Source organism: Clavelina lepadiformis, chromosome 1 (assembly GCF_947623445.1).
Source record: "Clavelina lepadiformis chromosome 1, kaClaLepa1.1, whole genome shotgun sequence".
Classification (NCBI taxonomy): domain Eukaryota; kingdom Metazoa; phylum Chordata; class Ascidiacea; order Aplousobranchia; family Clavelinidae; genus Clavelina; species Clavelina lepadiformis.
Genome location: NC_135240.1, coordinates 25,366,003 through 25,389,989, shown reverse-complemented (window position 1 = coordinate 25,389,989; position 23,987 = coordinate 25,366,003). Strand labels below are relative to the sequence as shown.

The 23,987-nt window shown below is 34.1% G+C and overlaps 1 protein-coding gene and 1 long non-coding RNA gene across 20 annotated transcripts; one reads left to right on the top strand and one right to left on the bottom strand.

Moving 5' to 3' along the window:
- Positions 1 to 1,579: 1,579 nt before the first annotated feature.
- On the top strand, positions 1,580 to 21,166 carry LOC143460521 (adhesion G-protein coupled receptor G7-like). 19 transcript variants are annotated; one of them, XM_076958066.1, is made up of 46 exons: positions 1,581 to 1,912; positions 5,729 to 5,791; positions 5,945 to 5,992; positions 6,084 to 6,143; positions 6,337 to 6,396; positions 6,667 to 6,714; positions 6,882 to 6,941; positions 7,085 to 7,132; positions 7,494 to 7,553; positions 8,458 to 8,505; positions 9,152 to 9,199; positions 9,367 to 9,426; positions 9,570 to 9,617; positions 9,987 to 10,046; positions 10,256 to 10,303; positions 10,689 to 10,727; positions 11,328 to 11,366; positions 11,547 to 11,606; positions 12,079 to 12,138; positions 12,444 to 12,503; positions 12,911 to 12,949; positions 13,130 to 13,189; positions 13,796 to 13,843; positions 14,163 to 14,210; positions 14,552 to 14,590; positions 14,802 to 14,861; positions 15,016 to 15,063; positions 15,234 to 15,278; positions 15,402 to 15,434; positions 15,642 to 15,755; positions 15,877 to 16,002; positions 16,085 to 16,173; positions 16,259 to 16,420; positions 16,652 to 16,734; positions 16,826 to 16,938; positions 17,055 to 17,210; positions 17,303 to 17,487; positions 17,617 to 17,772; positions 17,873 to 17,979; positions 18,072 to 18,294; positions 18,986 to 19,122; positions 19,246 to 19,378; positions 19,601 to 19,766; positions 19,894 to 19,996; positions 20,222 to 20,290; positions 20,506 to 21,166. In XM_076958066.1, exons 1-46 carry the CDS (start codon positions 1,834 to 1,836, stop codon positions 20,537 to 20,539), a joined length of 3,672 nt encoding a protein of 1,223 aa, XP_076814181.1. In that variant the 5' UTR covers positions 1,581 to 1,833; the 3' UTR covers positions 20,540 to 21,166. The 19 variants fall into 19 exon arrangements, 18 of the variants coding, with proteins under 18 accessions (XP_076814181.1, XP_076814200.1, XP_076814173.1 ...); XM_076958058.1 differs by having other exon boundaries at positions 1,582 to 1,912; positions 20,503 to 21,166; XM_076958085.1 differs by lacking the exon at positions 12,911 to 12,949 and having other exon boundaries at positions 20,503 to 21,166.
- LOC143460616 (uncharacterized) lies at positions 9,420 to 16,148 on the bottom strand. The gene is made up of 3 exons (XR_013117919.1): positions 15,843 to 16,148; positions 15,086 to 15,186; positions 9,420 to 9,659 (listed from the first exon to the last, which is right to left on the bottom strand). It is a non-coding gene; the product is annotated as an uncharacterized LOC143460616 (long non-coding RNA).
- Positions 21,167 to 23,987: the final 2,821 nt, after the last annotated feature.

The window sequence follows — 23,987 nt, the reverse complement described above, 5'->3', positions numbered from 1 at the left end:
TTTACGTAAACAACAAAGCAACCAGACGTCAATTGTCAGTCTTTCTCAACGAGACACCAATCATACACAACCAGTTTCCTACATAATCAAGAGTGATGTTTGATCAAAGGCTCTTATAGATGCCCACCATGCCAAATTATCAGCACTAAACATCCTGCTGATATATCTGGCTGTTATCCTAGGGTTTTAGCGCCTGGGTACTCCGTACAAATGCCCATGCACTTACTTATATCGCACAGCTGAACATATCTCACCGTCTGGTGCCGCAGCGTACCGGCCGCCAAGATATAGATATCGCCCCGAACGACACTAGAGAATGCCCAGCGTATGTCTGCGCCCTATTACCACAAAGCTCCTGCCAGTATTATCAGGTATCGCCCCAGCCAGAGGGTCCAGAGAACAATTGTATACCACCTTACCCAACAATGCATGCTCCCCCTTTAAAACGTCTGGTTGTAGAGGGGCAACCCCTAATGCACCAACGACTAAAATCACGTCGTCACTTCTTACGACGTACCGCCACCCTTCAAGGCTCCAACTTTGATCTACTCTGTGCCTGGAGCAACATATGGGAAGAAACTGCAAAACTAACCAAACTAACAGTCCCCCGTAACACCAAAGCCCTGGCTCGTAAGGTTAGCGTGAGGCTTCATTGCCTTTTGCGTTGGAGTTGACCGTTTCAACAGCAACATGTTTGCATGGGGCCTTCTCGATCCTTTCCTCTCTGCAAATTTGGATCGGATCCGCAAACGACACAACATATATTTTACCAATATCCAATCTACTCACCTCGAGTTGCAAATGTGGACCTAACAGCTCTCGACAAAAAAAACAGTGCAATGGCTGCTGAGCCTGGACAAAATAATTACTCTGATGCCGCCTCACACGCAAGAAGAACATAACTGGTAGACGCATAAAAGATTATGGAAATTGCAGTCTCATAAAAAGTGATTGACTCATCGTTTCTTAGCCAAGACACGACAAAGGCAAGGGGGTATTTATTTTACTTCTGATATTTAACGGTATTTCGGTAGATGAGATGATATTTGTAGTTCAAACAACATACTTCATCCCACTTATAACTCAACAACGTCTGCTTACCGATGTCAACGTGTTCGAAATAATGACTTTCGCTCATTTCCATTAACAATCACAAGTAATAAAAACAAGCCTGGCATAGGCTACCTAAAAATTTATGGGTAAGGCAGTTAAGCTGAAGTTTGATTGAAAATAGATTCTGGAGATGAAATTTGGATTTAAAGACTATTTTGGGATAAGCTGAGCATTGTGGTGTATCAAAATTTATTTCGAGTAAATGTTGAGGCAAACTAACCAATATAAATCGCTTTAAAGGATTGCGTTTAATGGTAACGTATAGGCTATTGACAACCGAAGTACTGTTATGGTATACACTATACAGTATATGGCAAAACGTGCTGAAGTGTAGCCTATAAGTCAATTCTTTATTTAGTATTGGGAAATCGTGCCAGTGACTTTTTTCAGTCCGAAGGTTAAAACCAAAGATACCTTTGTATAACGGACCTTTACAGCAGCTTGAATTCGTTCTCCGTGACAAAAGTGTTGTAACAGTGGCTATTGTTGCTAGAGATTGCCGTTTGTGAATAGAATCGGGGAACGTCAAGTTATGCTATTGTTCGAAAGCAAGATTTCAAAAAAGGCGTCTGGCGCCACACGAAAAGATTCACATGTACATCGGGGATTTTTCGGATGAACATAGCTTTAAAGTGAGACAGCTGAATCCGCGTCAATCAGTATAACGGGATCATCAAAAGTTAATCTACAGTGTACGTACACATTGAATGTTTCAAGCAGATGACGAAAATGATCGCTTTAAAATTGGATTTTACTTGCTTTGTTTTCGTCATCCTGTTGACACAAGGCTCTGCTCAAAGTAAGTAAAATTTTAGCATTTTCTATAACTTTTACATCAAGCCTATGTCGATTTTTGCAAAAAATCGTACATCGTAGTTATATGAGTAGATTTGTAACAAAACTCATTCTCCTTCGGCAAAGCACCACGTACGTGAAATGAAGAACACGATAAAATGCTGATAAAATTTCCTTGTTTCAAACTATAATTCTTTTTTATAGACATATACCGTAGTAGCGAAAGTTTGTATTTTATTACTAGCTAATTTGGGTCATGGACTAAGTGAGTTGCGTATCTTTTAACTGTACTTTTAGCAAACATTTAAAGGAAAGGGAGCAGTATAGTCCACAAGCGATAAGTAAAATATCTTCTACGGTATTAGCAATTTTTCAGTGGTAGATTAATTATTTTCAGTTTCAGAAGCTTAACGCTAAAGTGCATTGACTTGTATGGGAAATGGTGGAAAAGGTGTAACTGCTACAGAAGTGACTTACTGTAAATATGTCTCGCCGTGACAATTACCCTTCGTCTTGTAATGTATAGGTTCACTTGTATATTGTTATGATTTTTAATTGATTGCTGTGAAGTGTAGGTAGATTCTTGAGTTAATGAAACGTTAAATTTGGGAGCGTTGCAATAGATATTACCTCTTTTTCTGATCCTTGAAGACTTGTAGACATATTTCCACTGTGCTACAATGCTTACCAAGTTATATTCTCGATTTTCGTAAATTGAAAGAATATTGCATACAATGCCATGGCCAATATGGTAAGTCAACCAAACGCTCCTGATTCGTTGTTTAGTTAGCTTGTTTGTCATAGATTTCACAGTAGAAATTCGTTAACTTTGTTGTCGTACGGGTAAATGTGTTTCGATATGATATTTATCTTTCAAGTGTTTGCACTCGATTTAAACCTCCCCATTAAAGTGTTCAAAAGTTTTCTATGAAAACGAATTGACTGTGGCCCACACGCAGCACTGTTTGTTTTATAACAGAACACAATAAAGGAGCTGGAAACTTATGATATGGTCTGCTTACCTTACATAGTTGGATTTGTTTTGTTGAGCGTAGGCCTTGCGACTAAAATGTTACCTTTTGTTTGATCTATCAACGCCTTTTTTCTATGAAAACTTAGCTTGGTGTTTTCTTATGTCAAAACACGTTTTTACTTACGACTGTTTATGCGGCGCTGTCAGTTTGCTCAAGAAATTGGGTAAATTTGAAAAAGTAACTAAATCCCGCAGAACATAAACTACAGTTTTATTAACCGTAAATACAGCAACGGTATTTTTGTCCCTTCTTTTTTTATTTAACCGCTTTCCTTCGTCAGCGATCTGTGTGACTCACTTTTACGGTAAAAAAGTCACTTCCAACGCATTGACTTTTTTTATAACTTTTCCTAGATATCCTTGACAATAATTAAGTCATGCGTTGTAAAGTTGCAAAAATTTAAAACTGTTTTCTGTTCGAACCTATGAGCTACGTAAGTGCTGAAAATGCTCTGCGTTAACTAGAGTGTAAATTCTTAAACTTATATCTTAATTGTAGCCAAATCTTTTTTTAAATTAGCGCCGCTTGCGTAGCTGATTTTGTGGTAATTATGACGTGTCTGATTGTTCGTTTCGTTCTGTTTTGTTGCGTGTTCTTGAGTCAGTTGTCATGTGTTTAAGCTGCGGCAACAGCTTAATTTTGAAACCATCTTTGATCTCGTTTTTGTCTGGTTGGTATTTATAGATAACAATATCTATGTACATCTTGGATCGAATGCACCAATCATTTGTTGTGGTATTAAAACTGCCTTGGTACAGCTTATAGGGCAGGAAAGCGTCCAAGCAAAGCCGAGTTTTTAGGATTGTGGTAATTGCATAGAGCCGGTGAAATCCACCCAGCGTCCCAGCGTCCCAGCGTCCCAGCTGTCGATATCAACGGGAGCATGTTATATTGCTTCAGATTCCTAGTTTCGACTGATTCCGTTTGATCGGCCTGGTTGGCGGTAGTTAGTTTCCAAACCTTGCCGTAGAGGTAGTTTTGGTTTCAAGCTCAAATTCGGTTCTAGTTTGGTTTGCCTGTTCGGCTATGGTTTTGCTTCGGCATCATGATTCAGGTTTTGGAATAGGTTCTCAACCCTATCAAGGAGGCAGTTGATTACACTAATAATTTTGTCAGCGTAGCTGGCGATAGTTCACTTCAAAGTGTTGCTGTAAAACCAATTACTCCCTGTTTCCTATAAATCTGAAATCTGCCGTGGAGGCACTTATTCCCGTTTTCATTTAGGTCTCAAACCCTTCCATGAAAGCAATTAATTCCGGTTTCATTTTTGGTTTATTTATTTAGAAATCTCAAACCCTGCCGTGGAGGCAATTGTGCTTTACGTTGGGTTTGCCTGGTTGGCAATAATAAGGTTCTGGTTTTCTACATTAATTGATCCCGAACCCTTTGTGGAAACAGTTGATTTCGGTATTTGATTCCTTTGGCGGGCCAGTTAGGATTAAAGGGTTTAAAATTTGTTTAATTCCAGTTTTTACTTCGCCAGGTTTACCATAACTTGATTCCGAACCTTCCCGTATTAGAGGCCGTTGGTTTCAGTTTTGCGACCACAAGGATCAATTGAGCCTACATAGCTTACCGTAAGGAATGTAAGCAAGTGTCACATATCCTTTCAAATATCGGTGTCACATTTATTCACTCATACAAAATATTAAAACAGTCTGCTTTAGTTTTGTTGAAATGGATCGTTTAATAGTTGGTGCTTAGAAGGTGGCGAGTCTGCAAAAAGTAACATTATCCACAATGTACACTTTCAGATGATTATAGTATTATCGACCAAAGAGTTCAGTAGAGCTTTAGGAATCTAAGCAAGTGTTATATGTCGGTTCAGAGATTTTTACACACGCAATATCAATAACTGTATGAATAAGTCTGCCATCTGTTTAGATGGCTCTCACGACAATTGCTTATATTAGTGGTTTGTCAGTCTGCATCTCCCCATAGCGTATTCATTTTAGGTACTGTAAATTTGACATTTTTGTTACCTAATTATTGCGAAGCACACTTTCTCACCACATGAGAAGTCTATGTTCAAACGCAATCTTTTAATTTTTCTCAGAGGAGAAAGTTGGCAAGAGTGGTTGTTAGTAAATACATTGGAGAAATGTAAGTAGTTATTGCTATAAATAAGTGGAAAAAAGAAAATTAATCGCCGAACTATGACGGCGGCCCTTATTAAGTCACCATAGAAGAACTGATCGGGAAAATTTGGGTATTACGATCAAGTGTAAATAGAATGTTTTGTGTGAATCGCAAGTAATATCTAATTAAAGCGTATATCTACGATTATAGCGATAACAGTAACATTTTGTGCTGAGTAAGCCTTAACTAACTTACCGTTGAGGTGTTTGTACTGAACTTTGAATACACTTCATTCTTGGCTGTTGGCTCCAGCTCAGTTTAGTCCGGTACCGGTAACTGCGGTTAAAACAGACATGCTTTACTACACCAGTTGATGTTGGTCTACTGTCATATGTGACAATGCCATGCTAGAAATAAACATTAGCCGCTACCAATCACCATAGAGACCTATTCCATCCAAAACGCGTTAGCTATAGCCTACCACTACTACTATACCTAATAAACTCCAGGCATTAACCTAATGTTTTTACCTTGTGATATCATACAATGTCCGCCATCTCCGTTAAAAAAAAGGTCAAATTTGCGATACAGTATTGGCAATAACTGCTTAAATCTTTTCGTATTAAAAGTCTTTTCTTCAGTATACTTACTGTCAAATATTTCGATATATTAGAAAATTAATTTGCCATAATCAAATTACTGCACAGATACTACTATATTTGAGGAATCCACAGAAGCCACGGAAACCACTCACTTGATTACAGCTGCAGGTAAGCATCGTGTCATTAAAATAATTTTCCCATGTTTATATGCAATCAGCATTCGTGTATTTTTATTAGCTTTTAGGGATTTTTAAGGGTATTTTTTGCCATTGAATCAAGACATTTTATGTAACACTGTAATGTATTAAATTATTTTTTTAGACCCTAACACTACAGATGCAATAACGCCTGTTAACGACACTGTCACAGGTTTGATATGAACCAGTATAATGATGTAATGTACATCATAAACTTTTAGTTAATTAAAAATTTAATTTGCTATAATTAACTTAATGTATAGGTCCTAATACATTTGAAGAATCAACAGAAGTCCCAGAAACTACTACCTTCATAACAACTGGTAAGCATCGTGACTGTAAGCGATTTTATCTGCCATGATTAAAAACTTGGTGCTTATGTTTACATACCGAATTAGCAAATACAAAAAGTACATCTATTTTTGTAAACGTTTTCAGATATTTTGTTCATCTGCGTTTAGAAAGTTCTCTTCAGCTCATTAGAAATTTAACTAACTGTAAGCAACTTCTCTATAGATGCTACTACACTTGATGAATCAACAGAAGCCTTAGAAACTACTCACTTGGTTACAGCTGGTAAGCATCTTTACCAAGTAACTTATATAACATAACAAATATTTAAATAAATATTTTGTTCTCATGTTTCTATGCAATTCGCAAATAAATAAATAAATCTATTTACACAACTGCATTCGTGTATTATTTTTAATAGCATTTTGAGATGGGATTCGCCCATTATAGTGACATTTTATGTAATATTGTTATGTAATGTGTAGTAATTCAGATTTTTTAGACATAATTATTTTAGAAACACGTACTTATGTGTCGTAATAATATCTTTTCAAGGTTCAAGCACTGCTGATTACACCACGCCGATTGGGGCAAATAAAACAGGTGAGTTAATTTTGCAATTCCCTTTAAAATATATAATTAATTTCAAGCTTTTTCATAGACCTTACTAATTGGTTGCTACTTAATATTTGCAAGTGAAATAGCAACTGGTTACAGTCGAATTATGCTATTCATCGTATTTACTTGTAATTACAAATATTAATTTATAGATACGACTACATTTCATGAATCAACAGAAGCTGCAGAAACTACTCACTTGATTACAGATGGTAAGCATCTGTCTATCATCAACTTGTTTTTATTGAAGTACTGTTCTTGTGTTCATATAAACTTGGCAAATACAAATATACACTTGCTTACAGGATAATATTCCACATATGCTTTAATACTTACTAAGTCTTTTGTTACCCGGATCCATCCACCACCGATTTTTTAACTTCTGCAGCCGGCACTGTCACCGGTATGTCTTAAGCCATTCTAATGATGTGCATCTTACCAGCTGCTGTACACATTTTTGAAAGACGTGCTATAATTCCGAAATAAAATTTTGCAAACTTAAAAACTTTTAAAAAATACAAAAACATGTAATCGTTATACGTCATTAATGCTAAATTTATTTCCATTAAATAATAAAGAGCTGCCTGCTTTAAACCAGCAACAACTGCGTTACTGTTGATACCCTTGTGTATTAAAATACTTCAAATTAGTTTACTGAAACAAAGAAAATTTTAACTCATTCTTTAGGTTAAAAATATTTCTTGATCATACGCTAAACACTCTTAGCTATTATTTAACTAATTAGCTTTCCAATTTATGTACAGATCCTACTACAATTGAGGAATCAACAGAAGCCCAAGAAACTACTTTCAACGTAACAGCTGGTAAGCATTATGGCTGTAACCAATTTTACTTATAATAATGTTTCAAAAACTTGGTTCTCCTGTTTGAATGCAGTAGGAAACACAAAAGAACATCTACTTGCATAACAGTTTTCAGATATGATATTCTTTAGTATTTAGAAGTTTTCAAGTGTTTTTAGCCGCGAGTGTGGAACTTCTTTTGTAGAGGTTGGGGTCGTTAGAATGTAGAAGTTGATGCCTCCAGATGCAGATGCAGAGTTTTATCGGTCTTAGCTTACGTTATTGACTTAGTTAACCTACTACATTAGTATCTGACTCTATTGTTGCGTGCGGTTAGAATTCTCTAACCTTTTTGACAGCCGAAAGTTCTTATTATATTATAAAAAATACAGTTTACCAGAAAAGGCTTTTATTGTAGGTGCTGTACACTTTCTCAATATTACTCATAACCAAAAGCATAGTAAAACCACTGCTAATAAGATGTCTATTGATTTGCAATCACCATGACTACCGTAGTACGGTATTACATCTGTCTATAACTTTACGTCTGCGCACATCTCGCGCAGAAGTTCGAGCTTATAAAACATTGTGCGATGTGCCGGAAATATACGACAAAAAAGGCATGAACATTTCAAGGCGTGTGAACGAGAAAAACAGTGCGTTTGCAATGCAAATTACATTCGGTTAAAGCTGGAAACAGTTTCTTGGAAGCGACCTGGTAAAGTACTAAAAGGAGTTTTCACACGAAGTTATTCAGAGCAAGTTTTCAAATATCCAACGATAATTGCAGTGTTTATCAAAAAGCTAGTTCATTAACTCAAATCAGTAACTGGGAAACTCTTTTCCAAGAATGACGTAATGGTATTACAAAGGCCACCCAGGCCGCCACACTTTTAAATATGATTTTGGTTTTTTTTTTGTTAAGACCAAGTTACAACTGATTTAATAACGTTTGCGCCCAACACTTTTACAGGTATGAAATATAATATTCTAAATTTATATATCTTGCTTGCTGTCCAAGCTACATATTTTGTTATAAACTATTTTACAAGCACCTAATTCCCCAAATACAACTATACCTCAGCAAAACCATTTTTCGTGTCTAATTTGAAATGGTGTCAACCTAAATTCTGATAATTTATGAAAGTTTACCTAAGACCATTTCCACAAATAAAACAGGTGTGGAGATTTTGCCATGCTAATAAGACTTATATTTTATTCCAAGCATACACTAAATATGAAACACTAATATTACGTTGGTCCTTAAATTAAGAACGATTTCAAAATGTCAATGAAGGCTGTTGTACAATCATTAAAATTTTTGCCAAATTTTAATTCAAATTTTCACAGGTCTGACATGCAACATTTTAATGATATACAGTACTTTGCATCATATTTATTACCTGTAATTATAAAACTATCACTTTTATAAACATTTTTAAACGACCTATCACGACAAATATTAGCATTTTTCAATATTGTCTGATACAAGCACCGTTACTGCAGAATTATGAAATATTGGTTTAATTGCAGACAGAATAAGTTGATGTGAATGAAATATAGTTATTTTAGAAACATCTACTTATGTGTTAACGTTACGTTAATAATATCTTTTCTAGGTTTAAGCACTGCTGATTACACCTCGCCGATTGGCACAAATAAAACAGGTGAGTTAATTTGGCAATTTCCTTTAAAATGTATAACTAATTTCAAGCTTTTTCATAGACCTTACTAATTGCTTGCTACTTAATATTTGCAAGTGAAATAGCAACTGGTTACAGTCGAATTATGCTATTCATCGTATTTACTTGTAATTACAAATATTAATTTATAGATACGACTACATTTCATGAATCAACAGAAGCTGCAGAAACTACTCACTTGATTACAGATGGTAAGCATCTGTCTTTCATCAACTTGTTTTTATTGAAGTACTGTTCTTGTGTTCATATAAACTTGGAAAATACAAATATGCACTTGCTTACAGGATAATATTCCACATGTGGTTTAATACTTACTAAGTCTTTTGTTACCCAGATCCATCCACCACCGATTTTTTAACTTCTGCAACCGGCAATGTCACCGGTATGTCTTCAGCGATTCTAATGATATACATCTTACCAGCTACTGTAAACATGTTTGAAAGACGTGACATAATTCCAAAATAATATTTTGAAAAATTACTAACTTTTACAAAATACAAAAAGATGTGAAACTGAATTGTTATACGTCATTAATTTTAAATTTATTTCCATCAAGTAATAAAGAACTACCTACTTTAAACCAGCAACAACTGCGTTACTGATAATACCCTGGTGTATTAAAATACTTCAAATTAGTTTACTGAAACAAAGAAAATTTTAACTCATTCTTTAGGTTAAAAATATTTCTTGATCATTCGCTAAACACTCTTAAGCTATTATTTAACTAATTAGCTTTCCAATTTATGTACAGATCCTACTACAATTGAGGAATCTACAGAAGCCCAAGAAACTACTTTCAACGTAACAGCTGGTAAGCATTATGGCTGTAACCAATTTTACTTATAATAATGTTTCAAAAACTTGGTTCTCCTGTTTGAATGCAGTAGGAAACACAAAAGAACATCTACTTGCATAACAGTTTTCAGATATGATATTCTTTAGTATTTAGAAGTTTTCAAGTGTTTTTAGCCGTGAGTGTAGAATTTCTTTTAAATATGATTTTGGTTTTTTTTTGTTAAGACCAAGTTACAACTGATTTAATAACGTTTGCGCCCAACACTTTTACAGGTATGAAATATAATATTCTAAATTTATATATCTTGCTTGCTGTCCAAGCTACATATTTTGTTATAAACTATTTTAGAAGCACCTAATTCCCCAAATACAACTATACCTCAGCAAAACCATTTTTCGTGTCTAATTTGAAATGGTGTCAACCTAAATTCTGATAATTTATGAAAGTTTACCTAAGACCATTTCCACAAATAAAACAGGTGTGGAGATTTTGCCATGCTAATAAGACTTATATTTTATTCCAAGCATACACTAAATATGAAACACTAATATTACGTTGGTCCTTAAATTAAGAACGATTTCAAAATGTCAATGAAGGCTGATGTACCATCATTAAAGTCGTTGCCAAATTTTAAAAACCTCCAATTTATTTTAACAGATACAACAGTTACTGCTTTGGGTGATGCCAACACAACTGGTAAAACATTCGTATATTAAAGTACAATGCAGAGTTGGTTACTTTAACTGACAAAGTCAAACTCAATCTTTAGGTTAAAAGTACTTTTAAGTTAATACTAAAGCGCGGTCAATTATGACCCTATGTTATATATATTTAAGCTTTTTATTTAACTAATAAAACTTTCACTTTTATATGATAAGGCAACGACACAAAAAAAAGGATTCCGAAATCCATAATTTTTTGGACATACGCCTGTTTAATGATATAAGTCTTACATAATGTTACAATAATGAAACGTTTTCAGCCACCAATAAAAAAATTACTTCACCACTTTTTGCGTATTAGAGCACCGTCTTGACTGTAGTCGTAGGCCTATTATGTTTACTCTTGTATTTTTGATCATAATTACAAAATATTAACTAGTTTAATTCATTTAAATATCAACTTAATCAGTTGAGATACACCGCTCTCTTTATCTTCTATCTCCTCTGTATCCGCATCCTCTGTATCTCCTTCCACTTATTAGGCTGAATTATTTCAAAATCTTAAATGGAAGGCTGTACAGAACATTGATTATAACATTTGCCAAACTTAAAACCTTCAATTTATTTTCAATAGCTACAACAATGACTACTTCGGGTGATACTAGCACAACTGGTAATACTTTTGTCTATTAGAGTATTTTAGAGTTTGTAATTTATTTAACATATTTTAGACTCAAACTCTTTCCTTAGTTTAATATAATTTTTTCAGTATTATAATATATTTAACCAGCTGCCATTTATGGCCATACACTGTACACAGTTGAGTTATTTAGTTAACTTGTGTGTACTATAGATGCTACTACAGATGAGGAATCGATGGAAGTCACGGAAACTACTAGCTTCATAACAATTGGTAAGCATCGTGGTTAAACTTATAGCTAATTTTATTTACCATGTTTCAAAAATTTGTTCTGATTTGCAATACCGTAGTGTTGCAATAAGCACGAGTGCAAAAATAGGCATCATTAACTTCAGTCACTCAGAGTAAAATGAATAGAATGGGAGTTTAATTTTTACCTAACTCGATGTGATGGTACAAAAACGGTTACTTTTTCAGAAGAATAATGCGCTAATCCCCTGATATTATTAGGTTGGTCCTTAAATCAAGAACGATTTCAAAATGTCAATGAAGGCTGTTGCACCATCATTAAAACCTTTGCCAAATTTTAAAAACCTCCCAATTTATTTTCAACTCACTCTTTAGGTTAAACGTACTTTTAAGTTAACACTAAACTTCGGCCAATTATGACCGTATGTTATACATATTTAAGCTTTTTATTTAACTAGTAAACTCTTTAGGCTTATATGATGAACTTATTGTATAGATATTACTACATTTGATGAATCAACAGTAGCTACAGGAACTACTAACCTGATTACAAACGGTAAGCATCGTGGGTGTAACACAATGTATTTAACATAATTAAAAACCTTTGTTCTCAAGTTTATATGCAATTAACAAGTAAGTACGTTTGACATTTAGATATTTTAAATATTTGGTAATACTTTTATGTATTAAATTAATTCAGTGTTGGATATAATTTACTTCAATCACCTTCTCAATTTTTAGTTTTCAGTTGTTTTTTTGTTTTTAACAAGCTGCGATTCATGCTTAAAATCTAGTCTCCAGACTGATTGGTTAAGTGTTTGGCTCACTCAGATTTTTTTCTGTAATGAAATTTATTTATAGACGCTACTACATTTGAAGATTCAACAGAAGCCACAGAAACTACTAACATCTTTCCAGAAGGTATTCATCGTGACTAAAAGCAACTTATTTTCCTTATTTTACATCGTTTTCAATATCTATTTTATGTACTATGGTCATTAGCATTAGACAATTTGTGAAATGTCTTCAGCCACCAATAAAGAAAAATCTATTTTGCATATATGAAGTATACACACTAAATAGAAAAATTACTTTACCACTTTTTGCTTATTAAAGCACCGTCTTAACTCTTGTATTTTTTATCATAATTACAAAATGTTAACTAGTTTAATTTATTTAAATATCAACTTAATCAGTTGAGATACACTGCTCTTATTCTCTCCTATCTCCTCTGTATCCTTCTTATCTCCTTCCACTTACTAGGCTGTTGTACAGAACATTGATTAATACATTTGCCAAACTTAAACCATTCAATTTATTTTCAATAGCTACAACAATGTCTGCTTCGGGTGATAATAGCACAACTGGTAATACCTTTGTCTATTAGAGTATTGTAGAGTTTGTAATTTATTTAACATATTTTAGACTCAAACTCTTTCCTTAGTTTAATATAATTTTTTCAGTATTATAATATATTTAACCAACTGCTCTTTATGGCAATACACTGTACACATTTGAGTTATTTATTTAACCTATATGTACTATAGATGCCACTCCAGATGAGGAATCGACGGAAGTCACGGAAACTACTAGCTTCATAACAATTGGTAAGCATTGTGGTTATAACTAATTTTATTTACCATGTTTCAAAAATTTGTTCTAATTTGCAATACAGTAGTGTTGCAATAAGCACCAGTGCAAAAATAGGCATCATTGTTTGTTATAAGAAACTGTCTAACAAGTTTCGGACCAACTTCAGTCCCTCAGAGTAAATTGAATAAAATGGGAATTGAATTGTTACATAACACGACAACGTAATGGTACAACAGCGGCTAACTTTTCAGAAAAACAATGCGCCAAGACCGAATAACGGCCACTATAATTGATGGCGACAAACAAATAAATAGTGTGGCATGACAATGAGCAGTAAAGTCCAGCATGTTAAGAACACATGACGCACAGCACTAATGCACAATACGTCACGAGATAAATAATTTGAGCAATGGTTATATTTAAGTCAATGATGTCATGCAAAGTTTTTTCTCTTCTGGTTTTCATACTTATTTGGTAAGTGCAGAAATGCATCTATTTCTATAACAGTTTTCAGATATAAACATTCAACAGCATTTAGAGGCTTTGAAGTGTGGTTAGCCATAAATGGTGAAATCTTTTTTGGATTTTTTTGTAATATAAATTCAGTTTCTTGTATTTAGATCCAAGCACCTCCGATCTAATAACATCTGCGATGGATACGTTTACAGGTATTGAATAATCCATTTATTACAGGTATTGATTAATCCAATTAATTCTAAATATACACATCATCCATGCTTTTCATTAAGATACTGTATCTTAATGTCATAAGTGATTTTGCAAGGACCTACTGTCCCAAACAGATGTTTTCCAACATAACCAATTTTCTTAAAGATAATTTGAAATGGCGACAACCTTAATTCTAGCGTTAATTAAACAAAACTTACTATAAAGGGTTAATAGTAAAAAATTCATTACATTAGTACTAGATTTGTTTGAAATTAATTTATTCTTTGTATTTATTAAATTTAATATTGGTGTTTCTAGATTCAAGTACCGTCATTTTGTCCACGTCAACAGCCATAAGTAAAACAGGTGGAAATATTTTGCAATGATTTTTAAGATATTTTATTTATATCCAAGCAAATACATCAAACACTGGTACGAGGTTTATACATACTGTTTGCAATTAAAATCACAATTTTAAATATACTGTAGTAAAATTTCATTGATTTCGTCTTTGTCAAAACAATGAACCAGTGTTGTTTCATTTTTTTAATATAAAAGTTTCCAAGTCATACTTTTCAGTTCTTCCTAATTTATTACTTAACACGCTGCCAGTTGTGTTAATAAGCTACACAGTTTTAAACAAAAGAGCGAAAACTATTTCAAATGCTACATGAAGGCTGTGGTGTACTTCAATTTGTTTTCAACAGATACAACAGTAACTACTTCGGGTGATTCCAGCACAACGGGTAATACGTTTGTATATTACAGTAATTCAGAGTTTCATTTTATTTCATTCTTTAGCTAAAATATTCTTTAATTGATACTTAGCCTACCCTGCTGCCAATTAGCGTGTTTGACTGCTAAATATTTTATGACTATGTGCTATATACATATTTAAGCTAATCATTTACCTGCAGTAATTAGACTTTGCTTTGCTGTAATCAACTTTATGTATAGATGCTACTACATTTGGAAAATCAACAGAAGTCATAGAAACTACTAGCTCCGTAACAGCTGGTAAACATTGAGGCTGTAAACAATTTTATTTACCATGTTTGCGAAATTCACATTTTATATGCAATTAGCAAATACAAAAAACTACTTGCATATTTTTCATGTATCATGGTAAAATCTGTTTTTAAATATGATTAGATTTCTTTTTTTTGTCTAGACCCAAGTACCACCAATTTGATAACGTCTACAACCGACACTTTTACAGGTATAGAAAATAACATAAATACCTGTATGCACACCTTGTATGCTGCTACTCTTCTTAGTGTCGCAAAATATTTTGTAAAACCCTCAAATCTTGTTATTTCTGAACTTTATCAATTTTCGTTGACTACACAAAAAAGTCAGTTGTATTCTTAGTTTCTGTAAATTATTTAGAATCAACTATTTTAGAAGGCCCATCTACCGATTTCACTACAAGTGGTATGTACTTTCGTTGTAGGCCTACTTGTACTACGTTTACGTCTTTACCTTTTCATTAGTTACTGCTCGAAATGCTGGATAAGTTAGTTATGGTAATGTATGATGTTTTTAATGGAATTACAGGCTCCACAACTGCCACAACAACAGCTACAAACGGTAGGCTTGAAACAAATTTAAACAAAAGCGAAACTTGTATAATCTGTATAACTGGACATTCCGAAACGTCTTAGACATACAGGCTTGCAAACTGGTTTTAACTGATGTAACCAACTTGACATAGCATCACAAAACTCTATACAAACGACATCTATCACTGCTATTGTCAGCAACTTTGTCTTAGTGTTATGACCTGTTTGTGTTAAGAACAATGTGACCAAGACTGTGATGGTTGTGCCAGCTGTGGTTTTAACATGGATAAATGTGTTTGCAAATGTATCATTGGATATCAACTTACAGGAAATGGGAAATGCGATCCTAGTGAGTTACATGTACTTCTTATACAATATATCTGTTTTAAGCAAGAAACGCAGCTGAATTAGAATAAATATCTGTCAGATTTCTTACCAAATTAATCGCTTTCATGTTTCGATCATTTCAGTTTTCTGCCAACAAAGTACATTGATGTACCCCAACAGTGTAGATCTAATAAATGTGACATTTCCCCAAACACAAGCTGGTTTCCAAAATCAATCTTCGGACAAATGTCCTCCAAATACGTCAAATCGTAAATAAGTATTTTGAAATAAGCATTGTCAAGCACGTTTAAATAGCTTCGGTAAACTATACTGTAGTATTTTCTACCGCAGCTGGAAAACCGTATGGTACGAGGTCATGCAATGTAGATGGCACTTGGAACCAGCCAAAATGGATTTCCTCATGTAACACAACAGCTGAGGTATTACAAGTTATTAACTTAAAGATCACTGTAAATCGTAATAAGACAATTTACAAACATTTTATGGTTATCTATGCACCTTTAGGATTACACCAACGTAAGCTTCAATTCAACGGAGGCTCGACAAGAAGCTGCTGATAATCTTGAAATTTTAACTTCAAGTCCAGACAATTTAACCTTAGATGAGGTTTTGTCAACTGTGGAAGCTTTAAACAATGTTGCTGATGCCGAAACACTGAATAATGAGGTTTAACGTTGTACCAAATATTCGCTTTAAAATTTAAAAACAACTTAACTGAAAAAATGAAAGCAGAAATAGAACAGCCAAAAGAATGTGATACATATTTGCAGGAAATGTTTTCTTTCTGTCAACAAATATTCTCAATGTTGATGATAGTAGCGCATGTAGAACCTACATAATCCTAGTGAGACAAACGGCTGTGTGTAAGTGAAATTCAAAATTTTATTTTTTTTTCAGACTTCCTCCGCTATTGTAGACACTATTGGAAACTTACTTAATGTTCCTGAAGAGCAATTTCAACAAAGCGGTCAAGCTGAAAAGTACTTAGAGCTCTTTAATATTTAAGTCAGGTGCAGGGTAAGTCTTGCAATGATCCTTTTCAGTTCAATCATTTCCAATTTTCCAAAACAGTTTACTTCAAACTTTGGATTCGGTTGGAGAAAAAGTAGAATTAGATGAAGGAGAAACGTTTCAAGAAGTTAACAGCAGAGTGGCCGTTGCTGTAGTACGACCTACTAGTAAAGGTTATAAACTGTAAATGTGTTATATTTCAAGTATTTCTTGGTTTCCAATTGCAAAGCTCATATATCACAAATCATGAACAGCAGATTTTGACTTAAAACTCTGGTGAAATTGGTAGAAGCAGAAAAAAACTTTGGATTCCAATACACCTCCTTGTCAATTCCGGATGAACTTGGTTTCAGATCCGATCAATTGATTACATTCTTTGACTCGCCAAGTGTAGCTGCTTCGTCTTATATTCAAGTACCGCCAGATGCACTGCAAGATACATCAGGTGATACCAAGTTTCATTTTGAAAGCTTAAAACTTACATTTAATTAGTAAGCGCTCTTCGAACTAGCTGTGTTAATTTTGTGTCGTTATCAGATAACCGAGTGAGCTTCTATGCTTTTCCTGATGACAAACTTTTTCAAGCCACCGACACAAGAGAAATTTATACTGAAAATAACATTCTGGGTTCAGACGTCGTCTTGTCAGCAACTGTAGTCAATGCCACGGAGCCTGTTTCCGACCTCAATGAACCAGTTGTAATGAAGTTTTCCTTAAACGCGGTAAATAAGTTTTAGTATCAAGTTTTAAGGAAAGTTATTTTAAATTTACCAATTTTAGTTTATGTTGTAGTATTTTTTTTCATGAGCATTTTTTTTTTCGTTTGACTACCATTTTTTGCACTTCCATAGAACGTGGCGTCAAACACAACTCTTGAAGGAAAATGTGTGTTCTGGAATGAAACTGGAAATGGTTTCTGGTCAAATGCAGGCTTGCTAAGCCAGAATTTTACTAACTTGTCTGCTGAATGTCGTTTCAAACACCTTACTAATTTCGCCACGCTTTTTGTAAGTAGGTTATACTGAAAGCGTTTGTAATTTTATTGATTAATGTATATTCTAACGGCCAATTTAACTCGATATATTTCTTTTCTTCTCATTGTTGCAGTCTGTCATTCCTGTCGATACAACTCCGCTTGACCTCATTACAATTATCGGATCTTCTATCTCAAGCTTTAGTTTGATTATTCTGCTGACAACGTTTATATTTGTTAGGTAGGTAATTTTGCTTTGTGCTTATTTTTCTCATTTTTAAATCAGATATTTGATCTCCAGTTATGCATATTCTCATGTGAATGTTGTTACAGAAAAATGCGAACTAAAGGTAAATTCCGATCGGCATTTCTTTTGGTCAATCTTGGAATTGCACTTTTGATTCTTAATATTTCACTGATCATAAGCGAGGTACCGTCATTGCCAACGCCATCTACTGGATGCACGGCGTTAGCGGTAATAATTCATTTTGCTCTGCTTTCTTCATTAGCTTGGATGATGGTGGAAGGAGTGAACATTTACATTGCGGTTGTTCATGTAAGTCATCATTCATTTCCATGTAACAAGAACGATCACTTTTTTGGAACTGAATGTCGCCATATTGTAACAAAAACACTCATTGAGAAAACGTTCAAATAAAAAATACTTTCTAGCAAAGTCATAAGTGCTGAATTGTTTGTCTCAATTACTGTAGTTACAGTATAACGACTACAAGGTCTCGATTATAGGATGTGGCTTTTATTTATATTTGTAAATATTCTACCTTCGCTACGGTCATTCTCACTTTTAATGAAGGCAATACAAATGTGAAAATTTATTTTGTTGCTGTACGTTTGACAGATAAAAACAAGCTTATTGCAGTCATTGTTATTATAAATAATTATTTAATGAATGCAAAGGCTAAAAAACATGCTACGTTGATGTGTTCAAAATACTTTAAATATTACAATTGATCAAATCCAAAGCGATGCGTAAAAAAGTTTAAAATTTTACAGCGACACTTTACTGAAAATATACAGCAAATTTTACACGAAATATTTTATTTCTGACTTAATTTTTTCGTAGTTTATTTTTCTGGTATAACGATGTTTTTTTTTATAGGAACGTTTTATCTAGTATTTTTTAAGCATTAGGTGTTTTACCTTTTGCGTTATTGCTTCTGTTACAAATAAGTTCCTAGCAAATATCTATGAAGTCTTTGTATTAATGTGTCTTGATGATCTTCCAGGTGATGTATGCTCGCGCCCGTATTAACAATCGTCGTATTGTGAGTTTTTCAATCCTGTGGGGATGGCTGATGCCTGCAATATTTGTCGCTATAGTCGCAGCCGTTAACATAGAAAACTACACAAGAAATGATTCAGAGTAAGCATATGAAATGAAATTTAATGTTCTCGTATCATATGAGGTAAGCGTAAGCAAGAAACTCTTAAGAAATCAATGTAAACGACTCAGGCATTTAAAACTTGAAGCCAAATTAACTTGCAGATGCTGGCTGTCCGTAGACGTGGAAATCTACTTAATAGCGATTCCTGCTGCAGTGATCCTGGGCATCAACCTCATTCTTTACGTTGTAATTTTTGCACGTGTTGTGTGCTTTCGGGAACTAAATGCAAACAAGGTAACTTACAACTACAATTGACACGTTATTAAGTTAAGAACATTTAGTGTTGCTTTTAGTAAAAATTATTATTGTTGTTGAAATAGAATCTGGTTCCTGCGTAGTATTCATCTTGAGTGTAGATGTACAGACGATAATGAATTGTTAAGTGAATAATTAGCAATTTGAGGGTGTTGGAATCGCAAACAGTTGCATGTTATGCATGCTATACATGCATTTTAGAATCATCGTGCAGACACTCGGAAAAATGTGCTGCTTTCTTTGATTCTCTTTACCACGCTTGGGGGTACTTGGTTGATCGCATTTCCAATGTTAGCAACACAAAACGCCAACGAAGTTGTTTCTACAGTGTTTGCATATATTTTTAGCATTTTAACTGCTTTACAAGGTACATTACTTTACAAAATATTTGCCATTGCTTCCAAGTTAAAGCTGTTTAAGTTCATGTATTCCATGGTATGCAACTTGTCTCTTACTCGTTGCATGTAATTGCTTAACTTTTCTTTTCTTGGCAGGTTTCTTTTTATTTTTGCTGTACGTTGTACGACAATATTTCACAGTGGATTTGTTTAAAGATGTTGCTAGGAAATCATTTTCAAAGCTAACGTCACCTTTCAGGTTAATTAGAAAATATCTTACCTCTTAATTTAGATTATTTTTGTAATCTTTTGTAAGTAAATCCAGCCACAACATTAAACGTTACATGCCAGGTTAAACATTCGCAATGTTATTTCAATACTGTTAAATTTGTTTTTACCAAAGTTTTTAGCGCTCCTCTTCATAATAAAAGTTATTTTACTAGCATTAAAAGGTGTTTTACCAGAAATGATACCTGTGTTACAGTAATTGGAATACCGCTACAAGTGCTACAGAAAACTATCAAATTCCACGTCCAGGCTTAGTGCTGGAAAGGTTAGTTACCTTTTGTACAATAAATCAGCAATTACGGACCTTTCAAAAATGACATTAAAGCTTAATTGAATCTTCACATTCTTTTATTTCGTAGATCTACATATACAGTTAAGATTTAATTCATTGTAAAAACAAGGTTTCTTATATGAAGTATGTTACTTTCACTTACAATTAAATTTATTCCGGTAAAAGTGAACGATCGATCTTTACAGTAGATCGGCATCAACTGAAGGAGAAGCAAGTGCATAAGGTGTAGAGTGGTAAAAAGCAATCCTTATGACGGAAACATTACAGAGATCTCTGAAGGCGTGTGTTAATGTTAAATAGAGCCAAGTACCATACAGCTATTTGTCAATTCATAATCTTTACAATTTAGATTTGCGATGTACATAAGCCTAGTGAGAAACTAACCAATGTGGGATGTGCCACGCGTGTTTTTCCAACAAGAGTCTTTGTTTGTTTTTGTAGTATGTACAGCAGGCCACAGGAAGGGACATGCTTGCTTTAGTAGTGTGTTTGATCAATAATAATTATACGTAACTACTGCTTTTTTAATTTCTATACTTTAAACAATGCTGCAATGTAACGTCTTAATAACGATAAATTAATTTTTTGCATTAGACATTTACAAACACGTCAAATTGAAGAGCTGATTATAAAAAGTACCCAAGTCAAAAAATGTCGGTTATAAGCTATTAGTATTTGACGTTTTTCAATTTTCCCTTGAATCAGCTGGATAAACAATTTTCGTTTCCTGTGGCATATTTCTGTGTGCTGTTCCATAACGATTGTTCCTAGATAAAAACCAGTCTCTGGCTCATTGCTGTTTTTGAGAAATTTCACAAAATATAATTGGTACTTTTTGCGTAAGTGTGACTAAGTACTTTTTTCTTAAAAAAAACGTCTGTTGCTATGGATTCCACTTGCGTGATTTTTGATAAAAATTACCGCCATATCGCCACCACTTGCGATATGGCGGTCCGAAACGAAATTGCGCGCAAAACTTGACGGCCAAAAAGACGCCGGGCTTCTAGGAAAGAACCCAATGCTCAATACAGGAGACACTTAAACGGAAAAATGGTGTCAAAGAATGCCAATAGGCCTAACAATGCGAAGTCACTAATCACTAACTTATCACCAAGATAGGACACAATGTGTGTTGGCATACTGTAACTTTATTCTTCTTCGTCTTCATCTTCATTGCCTTGACGTGCATGGCCTGTTGCACTTTAATTTGCATAATTATGTCATGTGTGCAGGCCCGGTGACATGCTTCAGAAGGTCCGTAACATATTTGAGCTTAGCCTCTTTAACAGGTAAGAATGCAGAGTAGGCATTGCGTAAGGCTAAAAAGCTAACATGCTTAACAGCTTCTCAAGTTAACATATCTTTTATTTCTTAATTTATAGGTGTTACGCGCCTTTCGCATAGTTGCATTTACAGATAGGCCAAGAAATTTCATAAGCGCTATCGTGAAAGCAGTTTTAGTAAGCACAAAACTGCATAATTTTTAGTGTAATTTTCACAATTTTCCACCTCATACACAAAGCAACATGCAAGTTTGTGAAGTAACTATTCGCCCCAATGCTAGGATAACAGTAAGTCCAGCAAGGGCAATACTATAGCAATATTAGTAGCTCCATGTAATATGCTGTATTGACAGTATGATTATGAACTAAAACCAAATTAAGGTTGGTTATGCTAGGCAATCATACAATAGCTAACTTGCACACTGAACTAGGCCTACATTAATCCCAGAATACATACAGACATATGCAAAGATTACAGAACAAACTACTATCAACAACTAGGCCTAGCCTATCTGCCTACTAAGAATGAGATACCAGTATTGAAGAAGGACGAAGGTTTCCAGCAAAACTTAGCAAGAACAAGACTCACAGCGGCATTCGTAGTCACGTGCTGTTAGCTGGGTCATCTGATTGGTTGTTAGGACTTCAGTCTTTCTTTCATTGCAGCTGTGGGCTTGAGTACATTTTGCACAAAAAACCCCCTATCCTGAGAAAAGGCGCTTCGTAATAGAGAGATTTCGATACATCTTCCAGTTAGGAAATTTTGGTAGGTGACTTAGGACGGTAAAGGCAGTCCAAAACAAGTACTAACTCCATTTCGCCCAAAATGTGACTTAGGTACATTTTGTAATCATCTCTTCAATTACATTATTATTTGGTTTCTTGCTTTCTTTGATGTTGGATTAAATTTTCACTTAAAGAACTATTTAACCATTGGCGAATATTTGCGCTGTAACGTAGCGCGTTCATTTCAAATGAGAAATTACCTTGCTTGTAAGTAATTGGATTAATATTTTGATTTTCTTAATGTTTATTAATGCAATTTAACAGTTTAAGTATGGTAATAATGGCAATCTGTGTTTTGACGGTTATGTTGTTGACTTGTATCGGTCTTTGATCGGTCTTGTATGCATCTTTGATATTCATTTAAATTTTCATCTATTTTATCATACTTTGTTATTTTTAGTAGAACTCTGAGCTTTGCCTGACCGCATGGTAAAGCGTTTTATCAAAGATAACAACAAAAAAGCTTACCATGTTCAATATTTTAGCTACATTTACGTAAATCTGTGATAAAACGTAATTTTTTTTGTCTTGGTTCTACAAACCACAAGGTTTTTAAGTGATGGGCATCATGAACTTAATGTTTATATGATACTTTATATAGGTCCCTGATAAGACAAGCAAAATGCAAATGTATTCACTATATAGTTCGTACAAATAAATTAAAGCAAACCCAAACCGCGGATCTTCTACCTGTTATAAAAGTAACCATTAGGTCGACTTTTGCTTTTAAGGATTGAAACATTTAGAACTTAAGTTTCATCGGACCATGGTGTATAGTACACTATACTATATTATAATAAGATAGGCCTAGCTTCGATCTTTAAAGAAAATATAAATACAATTTGACGTTGGAAACAGATACAGCTTAGCTGAAACAATTGCTTTGAAATAAATAGGAAATAAATATATAAAGTTAACGGCCGTGTTTAATTGGCAGACAGATTACTTATATATAAACCTATGTTTATTACGTAAGCAAGTGTAACGTGTTCCTAAAGTAATTTCCGGCTTTGCGATACTTCGTATTAAGTATTTAGAAAAAACACCTTTAAAACTTAACCAAGATAACTGGAAGTGATATTTTGGAAATATTTGCTAGCAAAGTGTTGAGAGCAAACAAGAGTAGTATTGCCTATGGAGTTTGAGGTAATGTTTTTTAATATAACATGATGTCAAAATTAGATGTAGCACTGTTAGCATGCAGTTTGATAAGCATCGCATTGATCACGGCTGCTGTAGCTTCTTTCTATACCGTGATCTAGTTGCCGTGCTAGTTGTTCATAGCAAGTTATTATCATTATTATTTTCATGCCCGTATAAAGATTTTTTGGTTTTGTCAATTGTTCCCGTGCATTGGCGTATGGCGTATGCTGGAGCAACCGGCTTTGATTTTTTGTCCCTCTCCTGTTTGCCAATCTTTTATGATACTATTATCACAGCGTCAGATTGTGCTCTCCTAGAAGCTAATCATGGTATTAGAACAACTATATTGTCAGATTTGAGGACATTTTTCTGTACAAAAGTCAAATGTTTAAAATCAATTTTAGCTATGTTTGTGCCTCATGTACAGTATAGGAAAAAGTCCATGTTTTTATTCGCTT

Coding starts and splice junctions, on each gene's coding strand:
- LOC143460521 (XM_076958058.1), top strand. CDS start 1,834: ATGACGAAAATGATCGCTTTAAAATTGGATTTTACTTGCTTTGTTTTC. Junction 5,993..6,083: donor TGTTAACGACACTGTCACAG/GTTTGATATGAA, acceptor CTTAATGTATAG/GTCCTAATACATTTGAAGAA. Junction 16,421..16,651: donor CCGAAACACTGAATAATGAG/GTTTAACGTTGT, acceptor TTTTTTTTTCAG/ACTTCCTCCGCTATTGTAGA.